Source organism: Brassica napus, chromosome C5 (assembly GCF_020379485.1).
Source record: "Brassica napus cultivar Da-Ae chromosome C5, Da-Ae, whole genome shotgun sequence".
NCBI classification, from domain to species: Eukaryota; Viridiplantae; Streptophyta; class Magnoliopsida; order Brassicales; family Brassicaceae; genus Brassica; species Brassica napus.
The window spans coordinates 327312-347815 of NC_063448.1; the positions used below are offsets into that span (position 1 = coordinate 327312).

Consider the following 20504-nt stretch of genomic DNA (forward strand, 5'->3'; position numbering starts at 1 on the left):
CTGGGAAGGGGTGGCTTTTTCAGCACCTTCTTCGCCGGCTTTGGGTACCGGGAGGCGGTGGTTTCTTCAGCATCGCCATCGTCGGCTTCTGCTTCTGGGAGGCGGTGGCTTCCGCAGCATCGCTGGCACCGGCATTCATTTTAGGGTTTTTTATTTCTCCTCATTTAGATCTACGAGTTTGAGCTTATTTGGTTTTCGCTTCTCGATCTGAATCTGTTGCCGCTTATATGTCGTAGATGATGAATCGATTGTAGACTTTAATATATGTTGGTAATTCGTAGATCCGTCTGTTTGGTTTGAAGTTTATGTGTTTGTTGGATTCGAGTATCTCGAAGGTCTGGTTGAATGGTTGAGTTCCGGTTTCGACTTTGCTGTCGTTGGTGGCCGTTGAGTCGTCGTGACGCGGTCGCTGGTACCGGAGGAAGAAAGGAGGCGTGCGGCTTCGCGTGAAGAGCGACTCCTAGCCTACTAGGGTTTCGGTGTGGGCCTCGGACCCAGTTTGTTTTACTTGGTTGTATGCCTCTGTTTTTGGGCTTCGGATTGTTGTAAGGCTTGGGCTATGCCCATTTTGGATTTAATCCTATTAATAAACTTCAGTTGGAAAAAAAAAACTAGCAAACCCATTACTAGCGGCTGTAAGTACAATATTCAATTTCAAACCATCAAAAGAACCATTTTAATTTGGTCAAACCATAAAGCAAAGTATTTTTGTCTATAGAATTATCTTCTCGACTAAAGTTTGCTATAAATGAATGAATAAATGATAAACTAATATACGATAAAATGTGTTTACAGTTGGTTAAAAGTCAAAAGTGTTATTACCCAAGTCCTCCTACTCCTAGGACCAGGATTCAACGGTCTAGATCCGAAGCTGAAGATGGAAGCATCGACGGGATGCTAAGAATTGAATCTAATCTCTTGAATTTATTAGAAGCCGACTTTTTTAAATAACCATATCCCACTATAATATCTTCTCATTTGCTAAACCCGCAGTGTGCTAAAGTGCGACCCAAACACAATCCATTATTACTATTTTTGTTAGAATTTTCGAAAAATATAAGAACCTATATCTGTATTGATTTCGTGGACGTAAATTATTTAAAAGAGAAATTAGATTAATTTACGTGGGCGCACACGTGGAAATTGTAGCTGTTTCCCACTACGCTTGTAGTTTCTGAATTATTTTATTTTATTAGACTTTTGGCTGTGAGAATATTATTTGTCTTTGTTTGGGGAATCGAATTCGTGTAGAACTGGGAAACTGATGGTGGGATAGTGAGGACTCAATTATTAGATAATTTTTTTAATATATAAATTTCAGGAGAAAAATCAATCATAGAATTGTAGATTTAGACATAATTTCAAAGAGTGATATTGTAATAAAATACACTATAACAAAACTTTTGTTGTGTCTTCCTTTACATATTTACAAAGAAAAAAAAAACTGAATAAACAACCAACAACCTTATTGGATATTGCAACATGTCTCTCGGCACCATTGTATTGTATAAAAAAACAAATAGTATAAATTTATTCTCGTCCAAAAAGAGAAATACATGAATTAAAAATATAATTATAAAATTTCAAGTTAGGAATTTGGCCATCTTTTAAACCTCAGGGACGGTGGATTTTGGAAGCTTTGCAATAAGTTGTGTGGCGGAGAATCCAAAAAGAAGAAAGAGTAACCAATAGAGGAGCTGATCTCATTGCTAGAAGTGTAACCAAAAAGCTGAGAACTCGATCTTATGTGGCAACAGGTGCTCCTGTGTGGCTCTGACATATCTTTGACAGTGAGAGAAGCTCCCCCTCTACAAGGTTACCCTGACAAAGTTGTTGATGGTATGAGTACTGTTAGGTTGTGGTACTTTGTTTTTGACTAGGAGAAGTGATCGGAGTTATGGCGTTATGCAGGGTGTTGTTGTATCGCTTTAGGCCAACCTTTGTTTTAGCTCTGTTATGGCTAATTTCTAGTGTCTGCAACTTTGAAACTTCCATTTGCGTTAATGTTAATCAATAGATTAAAAAAAAAAATTCAAGTTAGGAATTGGTTTATAATATAAAAAGGAAAAATGACGTGGATAAGGTGAAAAATAAATTTCAAAGGGTCAAAAAAAGGAAACAACAAAAACCAAAGGTCGGAAAGTAAAATGACGCTGAGCAACACTTGAAGACGTAATTACGACACGCGCCTTATCTCACGCGAATGAGATGGCTCAAAAAGAAGATCTCTTCATCCCTCTCTCTCTCGTACCATTCATTCAATTCATTATTGTTGAGACACTCTTTCTCTCTGCATGCATCTCTCTCTCTCTCTCTCTTGATCTCCCGTAGTTGTCAGGATTTAGGATTTTTTTTTTAATAAAAAAGATCAGTGTCCAATCTCTCTTATCATCTTCGAAAGTTTCCTATTATTTCATTCTTCTTCTCATCCTCAGTTTTCTCTAACTAAGAGACAATCTTCTTTTGCATCTCTCTCTCTCTGCAAACAAAAGCCAAATCCAAAAAAAAAAACAGAGAGCAATGAAGGTTCATCTCTTACTCTTTCTCTCTCTCTCTACACTATGCAAGATTTGATTCCTAGTACTTGAATTTCTATATGAAAACGGGTTTAGATTCTTGTTCGTACACACATAAACACATGCATGCATGTCCCTGTGTGTATGTGTATGCGTATACCACACATCAGTTGTGTTTTTAGTGTATTCTTTTAAACCCTCAAATCTGTGTATACCTGAAAAGAGAAGATTAGTTAACTCATCTTTGTGCTCACGTCACTTTAGCTATATATTTCACTGAATCTCATAGAAACTGTCTGTCTTTTGTAATAATTGTGCAGAAAATCGTGTTAAAGTTGGATCTGCATGATGATAAGGCCAAACAAAAAGCTCTTAAAACAGTTTCTACTCTCCCAGGTAATCATCCTCATCAATTATTTATTTTGTTCTCAGCAGTCAGCATGTTTCCTAGAAAATAAATTGTTAGGGTACACATTACAGATCTCTTTATGTATAGTGATCACTTATAATTCTAAGCAAACTATTAAACCATTTGTTTCCGGTCAATTTGGTCCGGTTCAGTTTCTGATTTGTTTGGTGGGGTACACGTATAAACAAGAAAATTGTTACTATAAATTTTCTTTCAACAATCACGAGCTGTTCTGACAGAGCTGTCTCCTCGTTTTCAACAGTGACGGCACGGTAAAAAGTTGCGCCATATTCAATTATTTGTGAAATGAAACCCATTGCTTTTCTTTTTTTTTTTTAAGTTTTGGAACAAAATCACATCAAGGGCCACTATAGCTTTCATTGAAAGATGTGCCCATCAATTATAATAAAATGTCAAGTATTTTTTGTTTGTTTTTAATCCACAGTATTTTACTTTACTTATCAGTATTGTCAATAAAATGCGGTGACTTTTATCTATAGGGAAACAACTTAAATAGTTTTAAGAAAATTGTAGTAACTTTCACCTCATTTTTAATAGGTATCGATTCGATTGCAATGGACATGAAAGAGAAGAAGTTAACGGTGATAGGAACCGTGGATCCTGTTAATGTAGTCAGTAAGCTAAGGAAGTATTGGCCGATGACGGATATCATACTGGTGGGACCTGCAAAGGAGCCGGAAAAGGAGAAGAAGGAGGAGCCAAAAAAGGAAGGTGGTGGCGAGCCGCCGAAGAAAGAAGGAGAAGCTCCAAAAGAAGAAGGTAAAAAGGAAGGAGAAGCTCCGAAGAAGGAAGAAGAGAAGAAAGAAGGTGGCGATAAGAAGGAAGGAGAGAAGAAAGATCAACCACAACCGCAGCCACTGCCTCAACCACCACCACCAGATCATGTATTGGAGCTTGTAAAGGCGTATAAAGCATATAATCCTCATCTAACAACGTATTACTACGCCCAAAGCATTGAGGAAAACCCTAACGCTTGCGTTATATGTTGAAAAACATGTATAATGTAATATAATTTGGGTGAAAAATGTGAAAAGATAGACCGATCTATACTGAAGAAGAAGAATAAGAAATAGAGGATATATCTTAGACTAAGATATGTCGATTAGGATTAGATCACTTATGTTCTTTTCCTACATAACGGGGGAGGGGATTGAAGTTCATGTTTCGAAACAGGTTCTTATTTCGATGATATGTTTTGTGTATATATCGTTGGAATGTACTATAATTTCTATTGTTTATTTGTTTGTTTGAACTTTGAAGGGAACTTTTGTATACATATATACAGTAGGATGGTGTTATATATATCGCATTTTAGTTGTGAAATACTAATTAGAGTGCTTCTATGTGTATAGTTTTATTAATATCCCATGTTATGACGAAATTGCAAACAGTTTTAGGATTCTATATATGTTTTATCTGTCACATAACTGCGCAAAATCATTAACGGTGAGCGCAACAAACCGGTTTCTCTTGCTACTTTTCTTCTAAGCTACTGGCTTTTTCCATGTCCCTTTCTTTTCCATTGATGTAGTTCGTGCTGCGCTTCTGTTAAAATCAAATCTTCGTTTATGTTTCTAGTTTGATTCTTTCTTTTTTTTTTTTTTTTGAAACACTTTTTTTTGGAACACCGATTCTTTGTAGTCTTTTTCAGCTTTGATAATTCACGAAAATTCTTCAACAAAAAAAATGTTTATAATTATTAGATTTGCAAAACAGAAAATATGTATTGGAGCCATTATATTTAAAACGTATGTGGGTGTACGTTCAGGTGCATAAATGTTGTTGGGCGGCTTATAACATTTAGCTGTAAATATGATGTGATCAATTTGTTAATTTATAATTACTTCTGTTTTGCACGAAGCGAAAGGGCATGGCCTTCATTACCATCTGATGAGTCACTTTTAGAAATGTAAAAACGAAGATATGATTCTAGATTTTCTTTTTCTTAAAAATTTTACTTTTGTTTCGATCAAATTTAAAGTTTTGACTCTTTTTTTTCTAACAACACCTAAAAGTAGACCACATTTTCAATAGATTGAATAATATAGTCTTCACATAACCAAAAAAGCATTGTAAATGTCATTTAACAAGTTGGCTCAACTTGAAACCAAATGCAATTGTGAAAGCTTTTGGGTTGGTAGCCACCTAAAATGTGCATGTGAAAAATCAAATAAAAACTTCGGCTATTTTATCATTATCATTATATTATTATTATTATTGATATAAATTATTATGGGTCAGAGGCTTAGAGCAAAATACATGACAAAGTAAACTTCCGTGAATCTAATATGATTTATTCACTACAAAGGAAAAAAAAAAACGTATGCCCATGTCAGTATTTCTACGAAACAAATAAATATAATTACGTCGTTATCTTCCGTAAAATAATGTTCATTTTTTCCGTAAAATAATGTTGATGATTGTAAATGGACAGAGATACATACACTTATCTAGAAACATATTATTCTTAATGAAAAGGATTGAATCATTTTCCAAAAATATCGAATTTGATAATTGTAACATCCCGATGTGATATATAAAAAAGTTTTAAAAAATAAATTTGACTATCTATGTCATCAAAGTTGAGTTACATTTTTCGTCACACATTCATTTAAAACTCCAGAATTAAGTGTGGTTAAGCTGGAGCAGTGGAACGATGGATGATCTATCGGAAAGTGATTTGCAATATCGTGCAAGTGAGGCTAAAGCACGAGAAAAAATCGGATGGTGATTGGAAGGCAAGTAAAAAATGATGTCAAGCTTTTGAAAAATTTACGCACAGACTGTTGGAACTGGATGGGTCCACATGCCGAGAGAGCGGGCGTGAGAGGTCTATTAGTCGTGGACGGTCGGACGTTATAAGTGGTATTAGAGCTGATTAGCCATTTTGATTATTACCTGAAAAAAAAGTTTTGAGATATGTTGTGAAGCGCAACAAAGATGTTGTGGAGCGCAACAAGGATGTTGTGGGGCGCAACAAAGATGTTGTGGGGGCGCAACAAGGATGTTGTGGGGCGCAACAAGGATGTTGCGTTCTTTGAGAGGGGTTGAATTATAACATCCCGTGTTGTGATATATGAAAAGGCTTAAGAAAATTGATTTGACTATCTATATCACCAAAGTTGACTTACTTTTCCGTCACACATCCGTTTAGAATTTCAAAATTAAATGTGCTTAAGCTAGAGTAGTGGAAGGATGGGTGACTTATCGGAAAGTGATTCGCGATATCGTGCAAGTGAGGCCAAATTACGAGAAAAAGTCGAGTGGTAATTGCAGGGCCAGTAAACAATGATTTCGAGTCTTTGGAAAATTTACGCATCGACCGTTGGAACGGGATGAGGCCCACAGGCTGAGGAAACGAACGTGGAAGACCCATTAGCCGTGGACGGTCGGGACGTTATAAGTGCATATCAAGTGGTAACAACTCGTCTTGTGAGAATATAGTTAAAAGATAAAGTTTTGGGTTCGAGAAACGCCAAGCGCATCAATAACCTACATAGGAAAATTAGTAAAAGTTTACATGTAAAAAATTAGTGTTGGTGTCCAGTAAAACTGTGAGTCTAAGTCGCGGGATGGGTTGTCACAATAATTTTGTCATATATTAAACAATAAGAAAATTATGCATTATAGCGAGAATTCGGGCAATGACACAACAGCGATACGTTTGTAGATTAGATCAAATCTTGGGTTTGTCTTATAATTTTATTATGCATTATAGCATATGGTTAGATCAAATCTTGGGTTGTCTTTTTTTTTCTTACTGAATCTTGGGTTATCTTATAATTTTATTTTGATGATTACCAGAAAAAAAAAAACTTTGTGTGATCATTAATAAAGTAATTTATTATATTTTTCTTACTGTGAAATAGATGAATCAGAGTATCAGACTACCGGGTTGTCATTTTGAAATTTCATTCGGGAGATTAATACGTGTATGAACCGTATCAATATCAGCCAAGAGCAGGACCAAAGCACGCCCTGTCTTCACCGCTTACGTACCAAGTGTTAATAGCATATAAATAAAGTAATAAACACAAACACATATGTGTGGTATAAATATGGTTTCGTCAGCTTAATAACTTTCCTAATCTGAGATTTATGAAATCGACAACTACTAGCTTATAGTTTACCAAAAAAGCTGAATCATATCTTTTGTTTCATTCAAGCTGACGCTTAATCATTAGAGATGTCACCATGTTTGATAGCTGAACATTCTTACCAAATTTGTCACTTTGTAACGATTTTAATAATTTGGTTTTTATCATGTATGGTGCAGCTAAACTGCTGATGAAACTTTCAGCGCCCACCGTATTATATATTGGCTAAGGCACAATTATATAGAATGTTCAGGATTAAGTACATTTAATAATTGTTTTAAAAAAGAATAGGCATGGTGGCATGCATGTGTGAGGTATTGGGCGAACAACTAAACATGGTTCTAGAAAAATCGAATAATTAGCTTAACAAATCCTCCATTGCGTACATATCAACCTCCCCAACTAATAAACTGTAGAATCCCAATTATAGATTATAAAAGTATAAATATTTCATTTATTACACACAACAATTCAAGAAAACCTTCCAAAAGGACAACTACTACATACAAGCACTACTAGGATAATCCATGGATCAAATCCTGAGTAAGAAAAAAAAAGACAGCAAGAAACTAAGCACACAAATCTTAAAAGTTACCATTTGACCCCCAGAAAAAAAGCTTGTAGTCATAAAAAACATAAGCTTAACGACTTACTAAGTAAAGATCAATTAACACTTGGGGTGACGAGTTCATCCAATTGCTCAAGCGTCCAGCCTTATGGTTTTATGTTCGGAGAAGAGGTGAATGTGGTGACATTATCCCCGGCGAAGAGAGTCCATCCTCGTAAAGTCGTCGGAAACTCAGTCGGAGATTGCTCTGCTTCCATTTCTGCTTCTTAGCATTGTTGTTCTGAATTACCTGATCATTATCCGATGCTTTCTCAGCGGTCTTGTTGCTATTCTTGGACACAAAATCTTGGATCCGTAGAAGCGCCACATGGAGAGTATCATCATCCATGTTTGCAAAGCAAACCCTAAACCAGCCAGGTTCCGTGCACTGGAAGGAAGAGCCTGGCGAAACATTGAGCTTCACTTTGTCGATGATTATATGCCAAAGCTCGATCTCGGATTCAAACGAGTTACGAACTCTCAGTAGATGTCTCAGATCCATCCACACGAATAAACCTGCAGTGCTTATCAAGCAATTAATACCTGCTTTCTTGAGCCCTAGGGTAAAAACACCATGCCTTATCCCTAATCTTTTTGAACTTTCCATGAGGAAATTGTCCACGAAACTATCATCCGACAACATCGAAGCAAGCATGAACTGTGTCTGCGACGAAACTAGTCCGAAACTCGACATCTTTCTTGCGCATGACACAACCGAGTCGTTGTAAGAATACACTATACCAACTCTAAAACCGGGAAGTCCCATGTCTTTCGAGAGACTATAAACAATGTGAATCAAGTCAGCGTTGACTTCGGAGTCTTTGACCACCTCAGCGACGCTCACAAAATTTTCTCCAGCAAAGACGGTGGCAGCGTAGATCTCGTCAACGACTAGGTGAATGTTCTTTTTCGTGACGAATCGGACTAAGTTCTTAAGTGTGTCCTTGTCTAAGATTGTACCGAGCGGATTTGATGGGTTGGTGAAGAGTAGGCCTTTGACATTCTTGTTGGACTCTACAGCTTTTTTGTAGGCCCATTCCACGGCCTCGACGGTTAATTTGAAGTTGTTGGAGCTGGAACAGTGAACCGGGACTATCTCGACACCTGTACGCCACCTCAAGTCTCTATCAAATCTGTAAAAGGAAAAAAGGATTTAATGCTTGTCTGTGAGCTTACTCGTTGAATCAAGACCACCGAATTTAGTTGATATACCTTACACGTGTGTCAAAAGTAGAAAAGAGAGTCAAAACTTGATACTAATACTATTAACACATTTTGATTTGAAATTTGTTAACCCAAAACCAAAAGTATATGAGTGTTACATTCATGAAATTTCCCCTAACTTTTTTCTCTCTTTTCTTTAAAACCTGTTCACACTATCCATAATCATAAACACTTTTTCCTTATTTTACAAAAAATAGCATTTTAACAATTTCCGGTCAATAATTTTGAAAATTTAAAACATATTAAAAACATTACTTTAAAATGTTCATAATTAATATATATTGTCAAAATATGAAAATACTTACGCCGCATAATAAGGAGAGGGAACAAGAAAAACATCGCCTGGATCGGCGAGGCAGAACATAATCGTTTCATTGGCTCCGGTCGCCCCGCCACTCATCACTATCCTCTCCGGATCAAACGTTACTCTTCCACCTCTAGCCTTTCCCATGAAATGTGCAATTGCCTTCAATTTGAAAAGTTCGGTTAAATAAATTATATTAAGCTATCTTTTATCTACCAAACATATCAAAACTAGATTTCTTTATCCTATGCATTACATATCTACTGATGTTTAAATGCCAAATGTGAAATATTTGTCCAAACTGGTTATTTTGTCGATATTTGAACAAACCATGGACAAAACCGAATTAAAACAGCAAGGGAATTTACTGAAAAAATATATTTTTAAGTTTTCAAGAGTAACTATATTACTAGGTAATATCCCGCGCAAGGCTCGGAATGTGATTATTAGTTTCGTTATTTTTAATAAAAAGACATTAATTCTGTTTAATCTGGATATTGGTTTGGTTTTAAGTTTTGTTTTTGTTTTTAATCTTCTAAAATATAACTATTATTTTAAATTAATATTCATTTTATTTTATTCGGTTAATATGTTTTATTTTTTGGTTTTTCCGGTAAAAACTAAAAATTAATATTATTTGTTTATTTTCATGTTATGAATTTTAGATAGTCGTCATGTCGAACCAATAGTTTCATATTATAATTTCTAAACAGATAATAGTTTAAGAAAAAGAAAAAAAAATTATTAAGACAAATCATTTTACTACAATTTGGTCGGTAGTGAAAGAAGTGTTAAGAAAAAATATTTCAACTTTCAAAAATATTAGATACTTCAGTTGTGGTGAATATTTAGTTACAAAATGCTCACATCAAGGTGCACATGTATGTGTATGTAAAAAATATATAAAACTAGTTTACAAATATATAAATGTATAAAATATAATATATATAACGTATATATATATATAATTCCTTACATATATGTATATATATGCATATAACAAATCAAATTAGATATATGTTCCTAAAAATATTGGTATTTGTGATTTGCTTCTTTTTGGATATTGTATTTTAGTATTTGATTTGTTTCGTAGAGTTGCGGATATCCAGATTTTTTTGTTCAAATCAAAACGGATAACGAATCAGCTTTATCCGTAAACAATAAAAATAATATACATATATATATATATATATATATATATAGTTTGGCTTTTGATTCGTTATCTATTTTTATTCGAACAAAAAAATACAGAGTTTTATTGGAACCATGTATGTGAGTTTTATATTAAAAAAACGCAAAATACATAGTGTGAACATATTTATGAATATAATGTGAACGCGTTAGCATATTTATTATCAAATCATTGTGAAGCTGTCACGTGTCTATTATAATATAAATACATTTATTACAATGTTTATTTTTTAATATATAAGAGATCCTTAAGATTGTATGTGTGAAATATTTGTCCAAACTGGTTATTTTGTCGATATCTGAACAAACCATGGTGCGGGCGTACGTATGTTAACCTAAAATATGTACTAATTACAAGACATAATTAAGTCTAAATACCTGTCTGAACTCTTTAAGGCCATGATAGTCTTGGAAATTAGCGATGTCGCTGAATTGATGAACACCCTCAGGGGTGCAAACAGAAGCTTTTGGGTTCTCTTTGATCCACTCTTTGATCAGGTCTAAACAAAGCTGTGTAATTTATAGAAACAAAGTTGTGTTAAATGATGTATATAAAAAAAAGGTCACATTAATCATACACAAGAGTTTTATACACAAGGGCGTAAACGTGTAATGCTTTATTGGTTTATTATTTGATTTGTAATATATATGGATATACCTGATTCTCTGCAAGACCCATTTGGATAACCCCGTGGGGATTTCGAGAAAGATGAAAAGGATCTTTGTCGTAAGATTTCCATCCATGAAAATACTCTGAGTTTTCTCCGTGCTGGTCGTTGGTCGCTATCCTCGACAAAATAGCACCGTTTACACCGCCACTCTTTTTCAGAGAACCCATTTGTTGTTTCTATTCTCGCTTCTTTCCTGCAGTTTTTTTGCTTCTTCTAAGTATTAATATTGATCGTATAACTGGTTTTGTGGTGTTTGTACTAATTGGTGCATGAGTATATGGTTTATATATAGGATCTAGGTTGAAAACAGTGAGGAGACCAAATAAAGTTGATATGGGGTCCCCCCCCCCAAAAAAAAAGAAGAGTTCGGATTTGATGAAACAACTGAACAATGTCAAGGAAGATTCTCCCACCCAAAACAATGCTGTTTATATTTTCAAAATGTGATTTTTTACAATATACCGAAGTGGTTGTGTTTCAGTAATTTTGCTACGGTCAACCTCCATTGTCTAAAACAATAACATCTAACATATTACAAGTTAAAACGAACATCATACTTCGAATGCAGTACACGAAATACTTTCGAATGTGGTTTCCTATATATTAGTATGTAATTAGGTAGTCGTATACTCGTATTTTAATAGTTTCGCATTGCTTTCCGTTGAATTATTAAATTCCGTTGGGAAATAGTGGTAGAAGTTACACGTGTACTGAGTTAAACCGAAGGCTATTTCTAAGCAGCTTCTTATGACTACGAAGTCATGCATGAAACTTAGAGAAGAATATTTGATGGCGTACAAGAAAGAGAAGAAAATTATGAAAACATGTATAAGACTGATAATTCAAGACTCAAAAGTAGAGAGAATTTTCTCACATTCTAAATTATTTAATGAACATTTGGCATGTAACGTGCACATGTATATACATCGACCACATAATTCCAAAGTTTTACCTCGACATTTTCTGCTGATTAATTTTTTAGCGTTGTAGAATTTAAATTTAAACGTTGTTTTTATAACAGATGATTTAAGTTAGTTACCACCAAAAATGTTACCAGATTATGAAATGATGGTCCTTAACTTGAATTTCGTATCAAAAGATATATGAGCGAGAGTTTTATTCGATGGTGTTTGTAAAAATGGTTTTACCCGTCTGATTTGGCTCTTCTTTTATTTTTTACTGAGCATATATTCACTTGTTTTCATAAATATGACCGTTACACTTGGCTAATATACGTATTTGATATTTAGAGTACTATACTGCATGAGGGATAATAATCAGGCTCCGAATGGGTGAGCGGTTTGAACGGTGCGGGACAAGCGATTCAACTGCGGTACGATTTTAACAGTTATAAAAACGTATAGATATATGATATATGTAGAGATTTTTGTTACCGTTAACTGCGGTGCGGGACCGGGCGGCTGTAAATATTCGAAGCCTCAATATGATATGATATAAAATTTGTGGTTAGACCCTTTAGAAGATCTTTATCGCCGATAAAAAGTGGGGTTTTTAAAAAAAATTATGGTCTGGGCCCTTACAAAAAGCATAAGACTCGGCTCTTCCGTGTGCAAAATAAAAAACATTGTTTTTTCGATTTTTGTACTGTTCGCAGACCCCACTGACACGTGTTGGTCTGCGATTGATTAATTTTTTATTTTATTTTATTTTTTTTCGGATAAAGATGCTCTTAGTCGTATCGAACGCATGCATTCCGTGAATTTACTTGCACTTCACGCCGCAAAATTCTCCCGAGAAGACCACGTGAACAGACCCCACGTAGACTCGTGGTAATTTGGAAGTCAAAATTCTTTCATTTTTATAATCCTTTTCTTTGAACACAAAGGTCTTTATTAACCTCAGTTTATTGATGTCTTTGGACTAAAGATACTAAGTAAAGTATTAAAATCTGATTTTTTTCTCTGCTTATATTAATGTCATAATAATTTAGAAATTTTTTTAAAGCAGGCATGGCTGGGAAAATCAATTACAGGGAGACATGAAATCTCAATAATATAAACCAAATGTATCAACTTCTATGGGTTTTTAAGCAATTTTTTTTAATGGGTTTTCCTATTTGGAACTATTCTTTTAGGTCAACATTAGGAGTTGTTATTTCTAACACTTTTCAAACAAAAACCAGGAACCCATTGTTCTAAGATCAGACGTATGTCTTGTGGAAATAACCAAAACTGTCCTATATTTATGTAAAACATATTAGTTTGTGAATATACTCTTATGTATCTGTGAAGACTTATTTATAAATCCCGTTTTTCACACTCACATATGTTTTTCCGAGGCAATCTATTTATAAACGGGATATAGTTAAAAAAAAGGGGGTTGTCTGTATAAAATAAAGAAAGAAGAGAAACAAAGTGTACTAAAAACACGGCATTCGATCATCTTTCTATTCTATATGCCCGACAGCTACCGACACCAACAGATTGCTTTCGGCAGTTTGATTTGGTAATATATCATTCCAAATTTGATATCATTTCTATTTCTTGATTCACTTAATATCAATTTTAAATATAAAATATAGTTCGTGTAGTGTATTAGGTATATATTCCTTAACAAATATTTGTCTGAGGTTATTCTTATGCACACGTAGACGTGTTAGATTAATTGTTTTTTCTTATACATGCCCATAGTAATAAGAACTGGTTTTATAATTTGCAAAACAAAAGTGTATCTTTTTTTAATTTTTAGTCATAAAGTATATACTATTAGTCATGAAATCTGGCATGTGCAATTGAAATTGTTAAAGCCAAAAAATAGTTAATAGCAGTGTAAAGTGTAAATGTGTTTAGGTTATTTGCGGAGTTGGATTATTTATAGTAGTAATTGTTAGTATTAATAAAAGTAAAGCAAACTTTTGAATGGTGAATAAGTCAAATAACTCACAAACATGCGAGGCGGAGGTTTGACTTGTTCACATAGATGCCAACTCAGCTTTTCATTCCTCAGCTGTCGGCTAATTGGACACGCTTCTTCCTTCTCCTTAACACTAAAATCTTTTAGCACGTGGTCATGCTTGCACCACCCATATCTATTTAATTTCCTTAATATTGGGTCGATTTTAGGCTTTTGTTTCATACAGATTCCTTTAACTTGACATAACGTCTGATAAATAATTAATTAAAAAATTCGAGCCTTGTATGTCAAAGTAAATAAAAGTTGTGCGGGTTGTTTTTGCTTCATAAACAAACTTTAAGTAGAAAGATTAAGACATGGTAGTTAATGTCAATTAGAAAGGTCTTCGTCTGGTAAGAAGATCTGAGAGACGAAGTCTTGAAAACGAGAAGAGTAGATCTTGGGATGGACGGCTGAGATAGTCTTAGAGCTGTGTTGAATAGACTTGTAACAATGTTCAATGCGTTTCCTCACACCATAGTCTTGGAAAATGTCTATAATCCCAAGGTACAATATAACGTCGTACCATTCCTCTCCCCCTCCTTTAACGTTCTTCCCCACCACACTCCCTAATGATTCTCCTCTCCCCACCCTTCGTGCTCTTCCAGGTATCCTCATACCGAAGTTTGTGCTTGAGCTGCAAGAAAACCCATTTTTCACACATAGTTGGTATTGAGCAAAAGAGCAAGAAATTCTCAGAGACTGGTTACCTGTTTTGGAAGATGTTGGTGGGTCTTGTTTTGTAGACAATGCTTCCTTGTGGAGAATCAGAAGCGTTGGTTGGTGCTGGACTAGGGCACATGCTTGCTACGGATTGTACATTCACTGAGTCCTCGCTATCAATTGAGTCTGTGTATCAAATGAAAATATGAACATTTCTTATAGTATTTAAATATATGATCATTTATGAACGGATATAAAATCACCTCTGCTCGGAGTGCATGAATACATTGTTGAAGAACTATCTGGAGAGTTCGTAGCTGTCTTCATAAACTTACTGCTGTCAACAGAGCCTGCGAGATTGACCAAAACGTATATACAATTTTATTTATCCTTTCCTAGTGAATTACGGTAAAACATGGGAGGGATATTTAACCTAGTGATGTGAAGCTATCGTATACAGGGATTAATCCATCAGTTGAGCCTGTATGACAGTTGATCACATAAAACGATTAATATAAGCTATAAGAAATGTCTTTTCATTTACGAGAAGAGAGACATGAGATGCTTTAATTTCACTCTACCTTGACATGAACCTTTAACTTGTAAACCAAGCATTAAGCTATAATCCATTATCCCTTCATCTTCCAAAAGCTCACAGTCTAGCTTTGTTTGCCTGCGCAAAGGGAATATGGTGAGCATCTAAAATCATTCTCTGGGACAAGAATGAAGATAGAAAGAAAGGAAAAGACTCACTTGAGGAGGCGGTGCCTTGCCAAGGAATCAACATAGAAATGAAAATCAAGGTCTATATCTTTAAGTATGGTTTTATCTCTGACTTTGATCTTCTTGTTAGTTCGGCCTTGTGATGAACCCTTTAGATCATAGACCTTGTTCATAAAAACATCTGACTGTAGTATGTTTGACATGACCACGAAATATGTCTGCTCAAGGAGAAAACAGTAGATTGATATTAAAAAAATCAGATGATAGAAAATATTTCAATTGCAATATCACACTTCACTTGATAGTTTTTAATATTTATTTGATACCTTAACACCTCCAACAGGTTTGAGAGAATGAGCTCCATAGTTCTTGGACAACAAGGTTGACCTGTATTTATGAATATGTTGGTAGTAGCCAGGCAACATCTCTAGTATCACCTACATGGAATGATTTATCCACAGAATAGAAACAAACAAAAAAAAAGGATTGAGATGGCTCGAAAATAAGACAAAATCTTAATAAAAGAAATTAGCAAAGTAGTAGGTACCTTGATTTCGGATTTGCGAAGAATCTTAATAAGAAAGCGGTCATCTTTGCAGAGAAGAAACATATTACCAACTTTCCCAGTAGAAAGCTTCCTTAACGTCTCATCATTGCATACGGATTTCAAGTATTCAGCATGGTTAATATCCTCAAGCTCTTGCACAAGTCTACAAAAGTATAATAATATCTCGCTGGCTGCTCTAAACAACTTGAGAGCATGACATGTAATGAATAGATTACCTGAATCCCAAGGGACAATAATCCTTCCATACAAACTCAGTAATGGTTCCAGGTGGAAGATGTTTAATGTGCTTTGAAGAGTATCGAACCCGGTTCTTCTCTGTGGCTTTCACGTCCTTGGCTGTTATCTCCCTTGTACTCATTTCTCTCTCCCCCCTCCCTCAACTTCCACAAGGAGATTTCAATCCCACATCTTTGTGTGATGCTCCCCCCCCCCCTAGAACCCTATGTCGACCCAGGAAAACAAACCCTAGAATTCGAAATTCTCAGAGATAATCTAATAATTGATTCATACCAACACAAAAAAATTATCAAAATCTTATTCAAATAACCTACGAGAAAAACCACGTAGAAAAAGAAGAAGAAAACAAGAGGAGGAAGATATTATGATACCTGTCGCTTAGGAGCTGTAAACAAAAAGAGGAGAAAGAAGAAAAACGAGAGACTTTTTGTTTTTCTTGTTGAGATGGAAAAATAAAGAAGGAATGGTATATGCCAAATTTGGCCGTTGAAGTTCGCCCCTCGATGATCCAACTCATTTTCATCTGTTCGCAACCAAGTTCCCGCGTTCTGTTTGTTTTTCTGTTTGTTAACCATTTTAATTACTCTTTTTCTTACTTTTTCTAGATATATACTTTAAGGCCCATGTCCATATCACGGCCCAATTATAGGTTACACTCTATAGACTTATCGTGTTCATCAACCTGGGCCCTTGAACATGTGAACATCGTCGACGTGCTTCCCTCACGTTTATAAACGTGACGACGATGACTGACTTTCATTTACGGACGAGAAGATCCACCATTTTCTATAAATATATTTCATGTCATATATAGATGATGACAACACACACAGATAATGTATTTTAAGTGATTCTTAAAGCCAAAGTTTATTTCTATGATTCCATGCCAATGTCCAACGGACGATTTAATTCACCCAATAAATTTTTAGTTTCGTTCAATAAAAGCATATATTTTCTTTTGATTAAACTTTATTTTAGACACTCATACAGTTACATTTTAGCCAGCCAGAGCTGCAGATAAATAATTAGACAAGGTCAAAGATACGAGCTGTATACCTTCATATATACATGGTGGCCACTATCTTACCTAGCAACGGCCGGTCCATAAAATGTATCATTGCGGAGACACTTACGTATAGTACAGGGAAACAAGCTTGGATAGTAAACGCCAATCAGTTTGCATTCCAAAAAGCCGAACGGCACGCACGTAGAAGTTAGTTACAACGTGGGTGCAGTTCCTTATTAATCATGTGATATGTTCTTTCTTGAATCAAGTTATATTTTAATGAAAGAATCTAAAATTACTGATTCATCATAAATATGCCAGTTTTTGAATACTTCTTATAAATTTCAGTTATTGAAAACCTAATTAATTAGTTAGGGTTAACATGGACCAAAAGCGGCCAACCGATGAGGAAATGGCGGCGGAGAAACCGTTAAAACCGGTACTCCAGAAACCTCCAGGGTTCCGTGATGAGCAGAACCCACCAACAACGGAACCGCCGTCGGGAACAGCACCGCATCCACGCCGTCGGCCGAGGCCTATCCATCCGGTGTCACTCTACCCCGAGAAGAAACGTCGCTGGAGCCGCTGCCGCGTTTTCTGCTGTTGCTTCTGTATATTCCTCGCCGTGATTCTTCTCCTCCTCCTCATCGCCGGCGCTGTTTTTTTCCTTTGGTACAGCCCTAAACTCCCCGTGGTCCGCCTTGCCTCTTTCAGAACCAGCAGCTTCAACTTTTCTAGCGGAAAAACCGACGACGGTTGGTCGTTTCTGACGGCGGACGCGGCGACGATGCTCGACTTCAGAAACCCTAACGGTAAGCTGGGGCTTTTCTACGGAGATGCTGACGTGGCGGTGATCCTCGGAGAGAAAGACTTTGAGACCAATTTGGGGTCAACCAAAGTCAAAGGCTTTGTTCAGAAGCCAGGGAATCGGACGGCAGTGATCATCAGGACGAGAGTGAGGACACAACAGGTGGATGATCCGACGGCGAAGAGGCTACGGGCAGAGCTGAAGAGTAAAAAGTTGCTGGTGAAGGTGTCGGCTAAGACGAAGGTTGGATTGGCTGTGGGCAGTCGCAGGATTGTTACTGTGGGCGTTAGTCTCAAATGCGGTGGTGTTAGATTACAAACGCTTGATTCGCAAATGGCCAAATGCACTATCACAGTGTTGAAATGGTACGTATCAATATGAAATCAAGCATTTTAAAGGATATGAAGCGTTATGCATAAAATTATATATGTGTAGAATATTGATCATATAGCCATTTGATAATTGCAGGATTAAGTTGCGGTCATGAGAGAACGGTGTGGTTTGGCTAAGCCTCAAAGGACTTGTCAGAAACCATAAGAGCTATCAAATACTATTTTTTCAGCAATGTTTCTATTTCTAGTTCAGTTTCAATTCGTTACAAATATATATGTGTTATACATATACCTATTGATCATTCAATGGTTGTCGCTTGTGTTATGTTTTGGGCATTTAGAGTACCAAATTGTTTGTTCTTTTGATTGGTGAAAGTACTGTCATCAATGTGATTTATCCCGGTAACTAAAAATTTGGTATATCTATGATATCAAACAGCAGTTATTTACACTAATCATACACATGTTAAATCCTGGTACATAAATCCAACTATAACCATAACAAACGAAAACAAGTGAAGGAGAAGGTGAAGAGTTACATTTCACCAGCAACGAGCCCAGCGATTAGCCAGGGACTTGATCTCGCCAAATTCGCTTCCTCCGCCAGATTAATGATCGTATAAACAGCCGCCGTTCCGTCATTTTTGCATCGATAAACCACCATTAACGGCAGAGGAAACCAGAAAAATAACTCATACTCTTAAGAATTTGGCTTTTATGTTGTTGGCGAGTGTGAGCAATCTTGTTTTTTTATTCTTTTAAATGTCTTCTCTTCAATACAATGCAATAATCATTCAAACATTCGAAAACATAGTTATTTTTAGGATAAGTTCTAGACCAAATTCTTTAAAACAGATTTGTCAAACCTCACCCATGCTTGTAAGCAAGTGGAGTATATATAATATTAAAGTACTGACTTGTATAAAAATCACTCGACAGCTATAATATTTGTTATTCAGCGTCAATGTCAGCTTTGTGTTTTTCTTTTGCAAATGTCATTGTCACCCATACATATATACAAAAATTGAAATAACTAAAAGACATTTGTAAACTTTTTAAGATAATGAGTAGATTTGGACCCGCACAATCGTGCGGGTATTAATTTTCATGTTTATATATATTTTACATAATTAAAATATATTTTTTAAGTTACTTATATATTTAAATGGTTATATATAATTATTTTAAATATAACAATTTGATAGTTTTCATTCTGTAAGTTAATTGATTATTTCAAATCATCACATATATTGGTTATTTTTTATTATATATATTTTAAAATTATTTTTATTCAATTATTATGATCCGTAATTCAAAGCGCTAGATTATTTTTATCAATATTTTTTATGTTTATTCATTTAGGATAATAACTATATATATATATATATATAAGTTTAAGATAAGTTAATTTTATACATGAATAATCTAATTTACTAATGTTAACTCATTCTACCAACATATTATATTTCTAGCATAAATTTTTAATGTTTGAGAAAATAAAATATATTAATTTATCAGTTTAAAATAATTTTATCATATTTAGTTAAATACAATGTTTTATTTTAAAATGATAGATATAACTATAAAATAGTAAAATTTGATATAATTTTTTTCATTTTGTAAAAGATAACTGAGTTAATGTATAATAACATTAATTTCATTACTAATTACAAAATTAGTGAAAATATTTATATACAATTTTTGATAATTAAGATATTGTTATAATGTTTTTCAACACATTTGTTAAGAAAATTAAATATATATATTTATATTTTAAATTAAAATATATCAAATTATTTTATGATTTAAGTAGTTAAAAGATTATATATTAGCATTAAGGAAATACATTTAATAAAAAATTTAAATGATGGTCCAAATAAAAATATCACACATGAATCAAGGTGAGTTTTTTAACCAATCCGGGTTTTTAGGAGTCGATGTTATATTATAAATGATATATTATTAATCTATATTATTAGTAATAAATGAATGATAATTAATTTCTAGTGAGTGTCCATTTTTTAAAAAAATCACACATGAATCAAGCTTGTAACTTCTGTTTTAATATATAAGATGATGGCAATAACTAGTCCATGTTAGAGTATTTGAGTTTTTGTTTTTCCTTTCAGCTATAGTATTTGAATTTTTAGTAAACTAGTATTTTAAGCATTGGTTATTTAAACTCGATACACAAAGCTGTGACCTTTTTAGAAC

General features: G+C 34.6%; 4 protein-coding genes across 4 annotated transcripts; 2 read left to right on the forward strand and 2 right to left on the reverse strand.

The window, feature by feature from the left end:
- Positions 1-2202: 2202 nt before the first annotated feature.
- On the forward strand, positions 2203-4248 carry LOC106370874 (heavy metal-associated isoprenylated plant protein 39). The gene is made up of 3 exons (XM_013810866.3): positions 2203-2526; positions 2837-2912; positions 3484-4248. Exons 1-3 carry the CDS (start codon positions 2521-2523, stop codon positions 3933-3935), a joined length of 534 nt encoding a protein of 177 aa, XP_013666320.2. The 5' UTR covers positions 2203-2520; the 3' UTR covers positions 3936-4248.
- Positions 4249-7449: 3201 nt separating this feature from the next.
- LOC106395853 (1-aminocyclopropane-1-carboxylate synthase 2-like) lies at positions 7450-11295 on the reverse strand. Its single transcript, XM_013836219.3, has 4 exons — positions 11028-11295; positions 10748-10879; positions 9180-9340; positions 7450-8783 (listed from the first exon to the last, which is right to left on the reverse strand). Exons 1-4 carry the CDS (start codon positions 11205-11207, stop codon positions 7766-7768), a joined length of 1491 nt encoding a protein of 496 aa, XP_013691673.2. The 5' UTR covers positions 11208-11295; the 3' UTR covers positions 7450-7765.
- Positions 11296-13676: 2381 nt separating this feature from the next.
- On the reverse strand, positions 13677-16676 carry LOC106401730 (phosphatidylinositol 4-phosphate 5-kinase 10-like). The gene is made up of 9 exons (XM_048759025.1): positions 16123-16676; positions 15887-16049; positions 15666-15776; positions 15370-15557; positions 15198-15289; positions 15050-15097; positions 14880-14966; positions 14664-14802; positions 13677-14590 (listed from the first exon to the last, which is right to left on the reverse strand). Exons 1-9 carry the CDS (start codon positions 16263-16265, stop codon positions 14284-14286), a joined length of 1278 nt encoding a protein of 425 aa, XP_048614982.1. The 5' UTR covers positions 16266-16676; the 3' UTR covers positions 13677-14283.
- A 387-nt stretch (positions 16677-17063) lies between these two features.
- On the forward strand, positions 17064-18745 carry LOC106370062 (NDR1/HIN1-like protein 6). Its single transcript, XM_048758529.1, has 2 exons — positions 17064-18323; positions 18427-18745. The coding sequence occupies exons 1-2, from the start codon at positions 17533-17535 to the stop codon at positions 18443-18445; spliced, it is 810 nt and encodes a 269-aa protein (XP_048614486.1). The 5' UTR covers positions 17064-17532; the 3' UTR covers positions 18446-18745.
- Positions 18746-20504: the final 1759 nt, after the last annotated feature.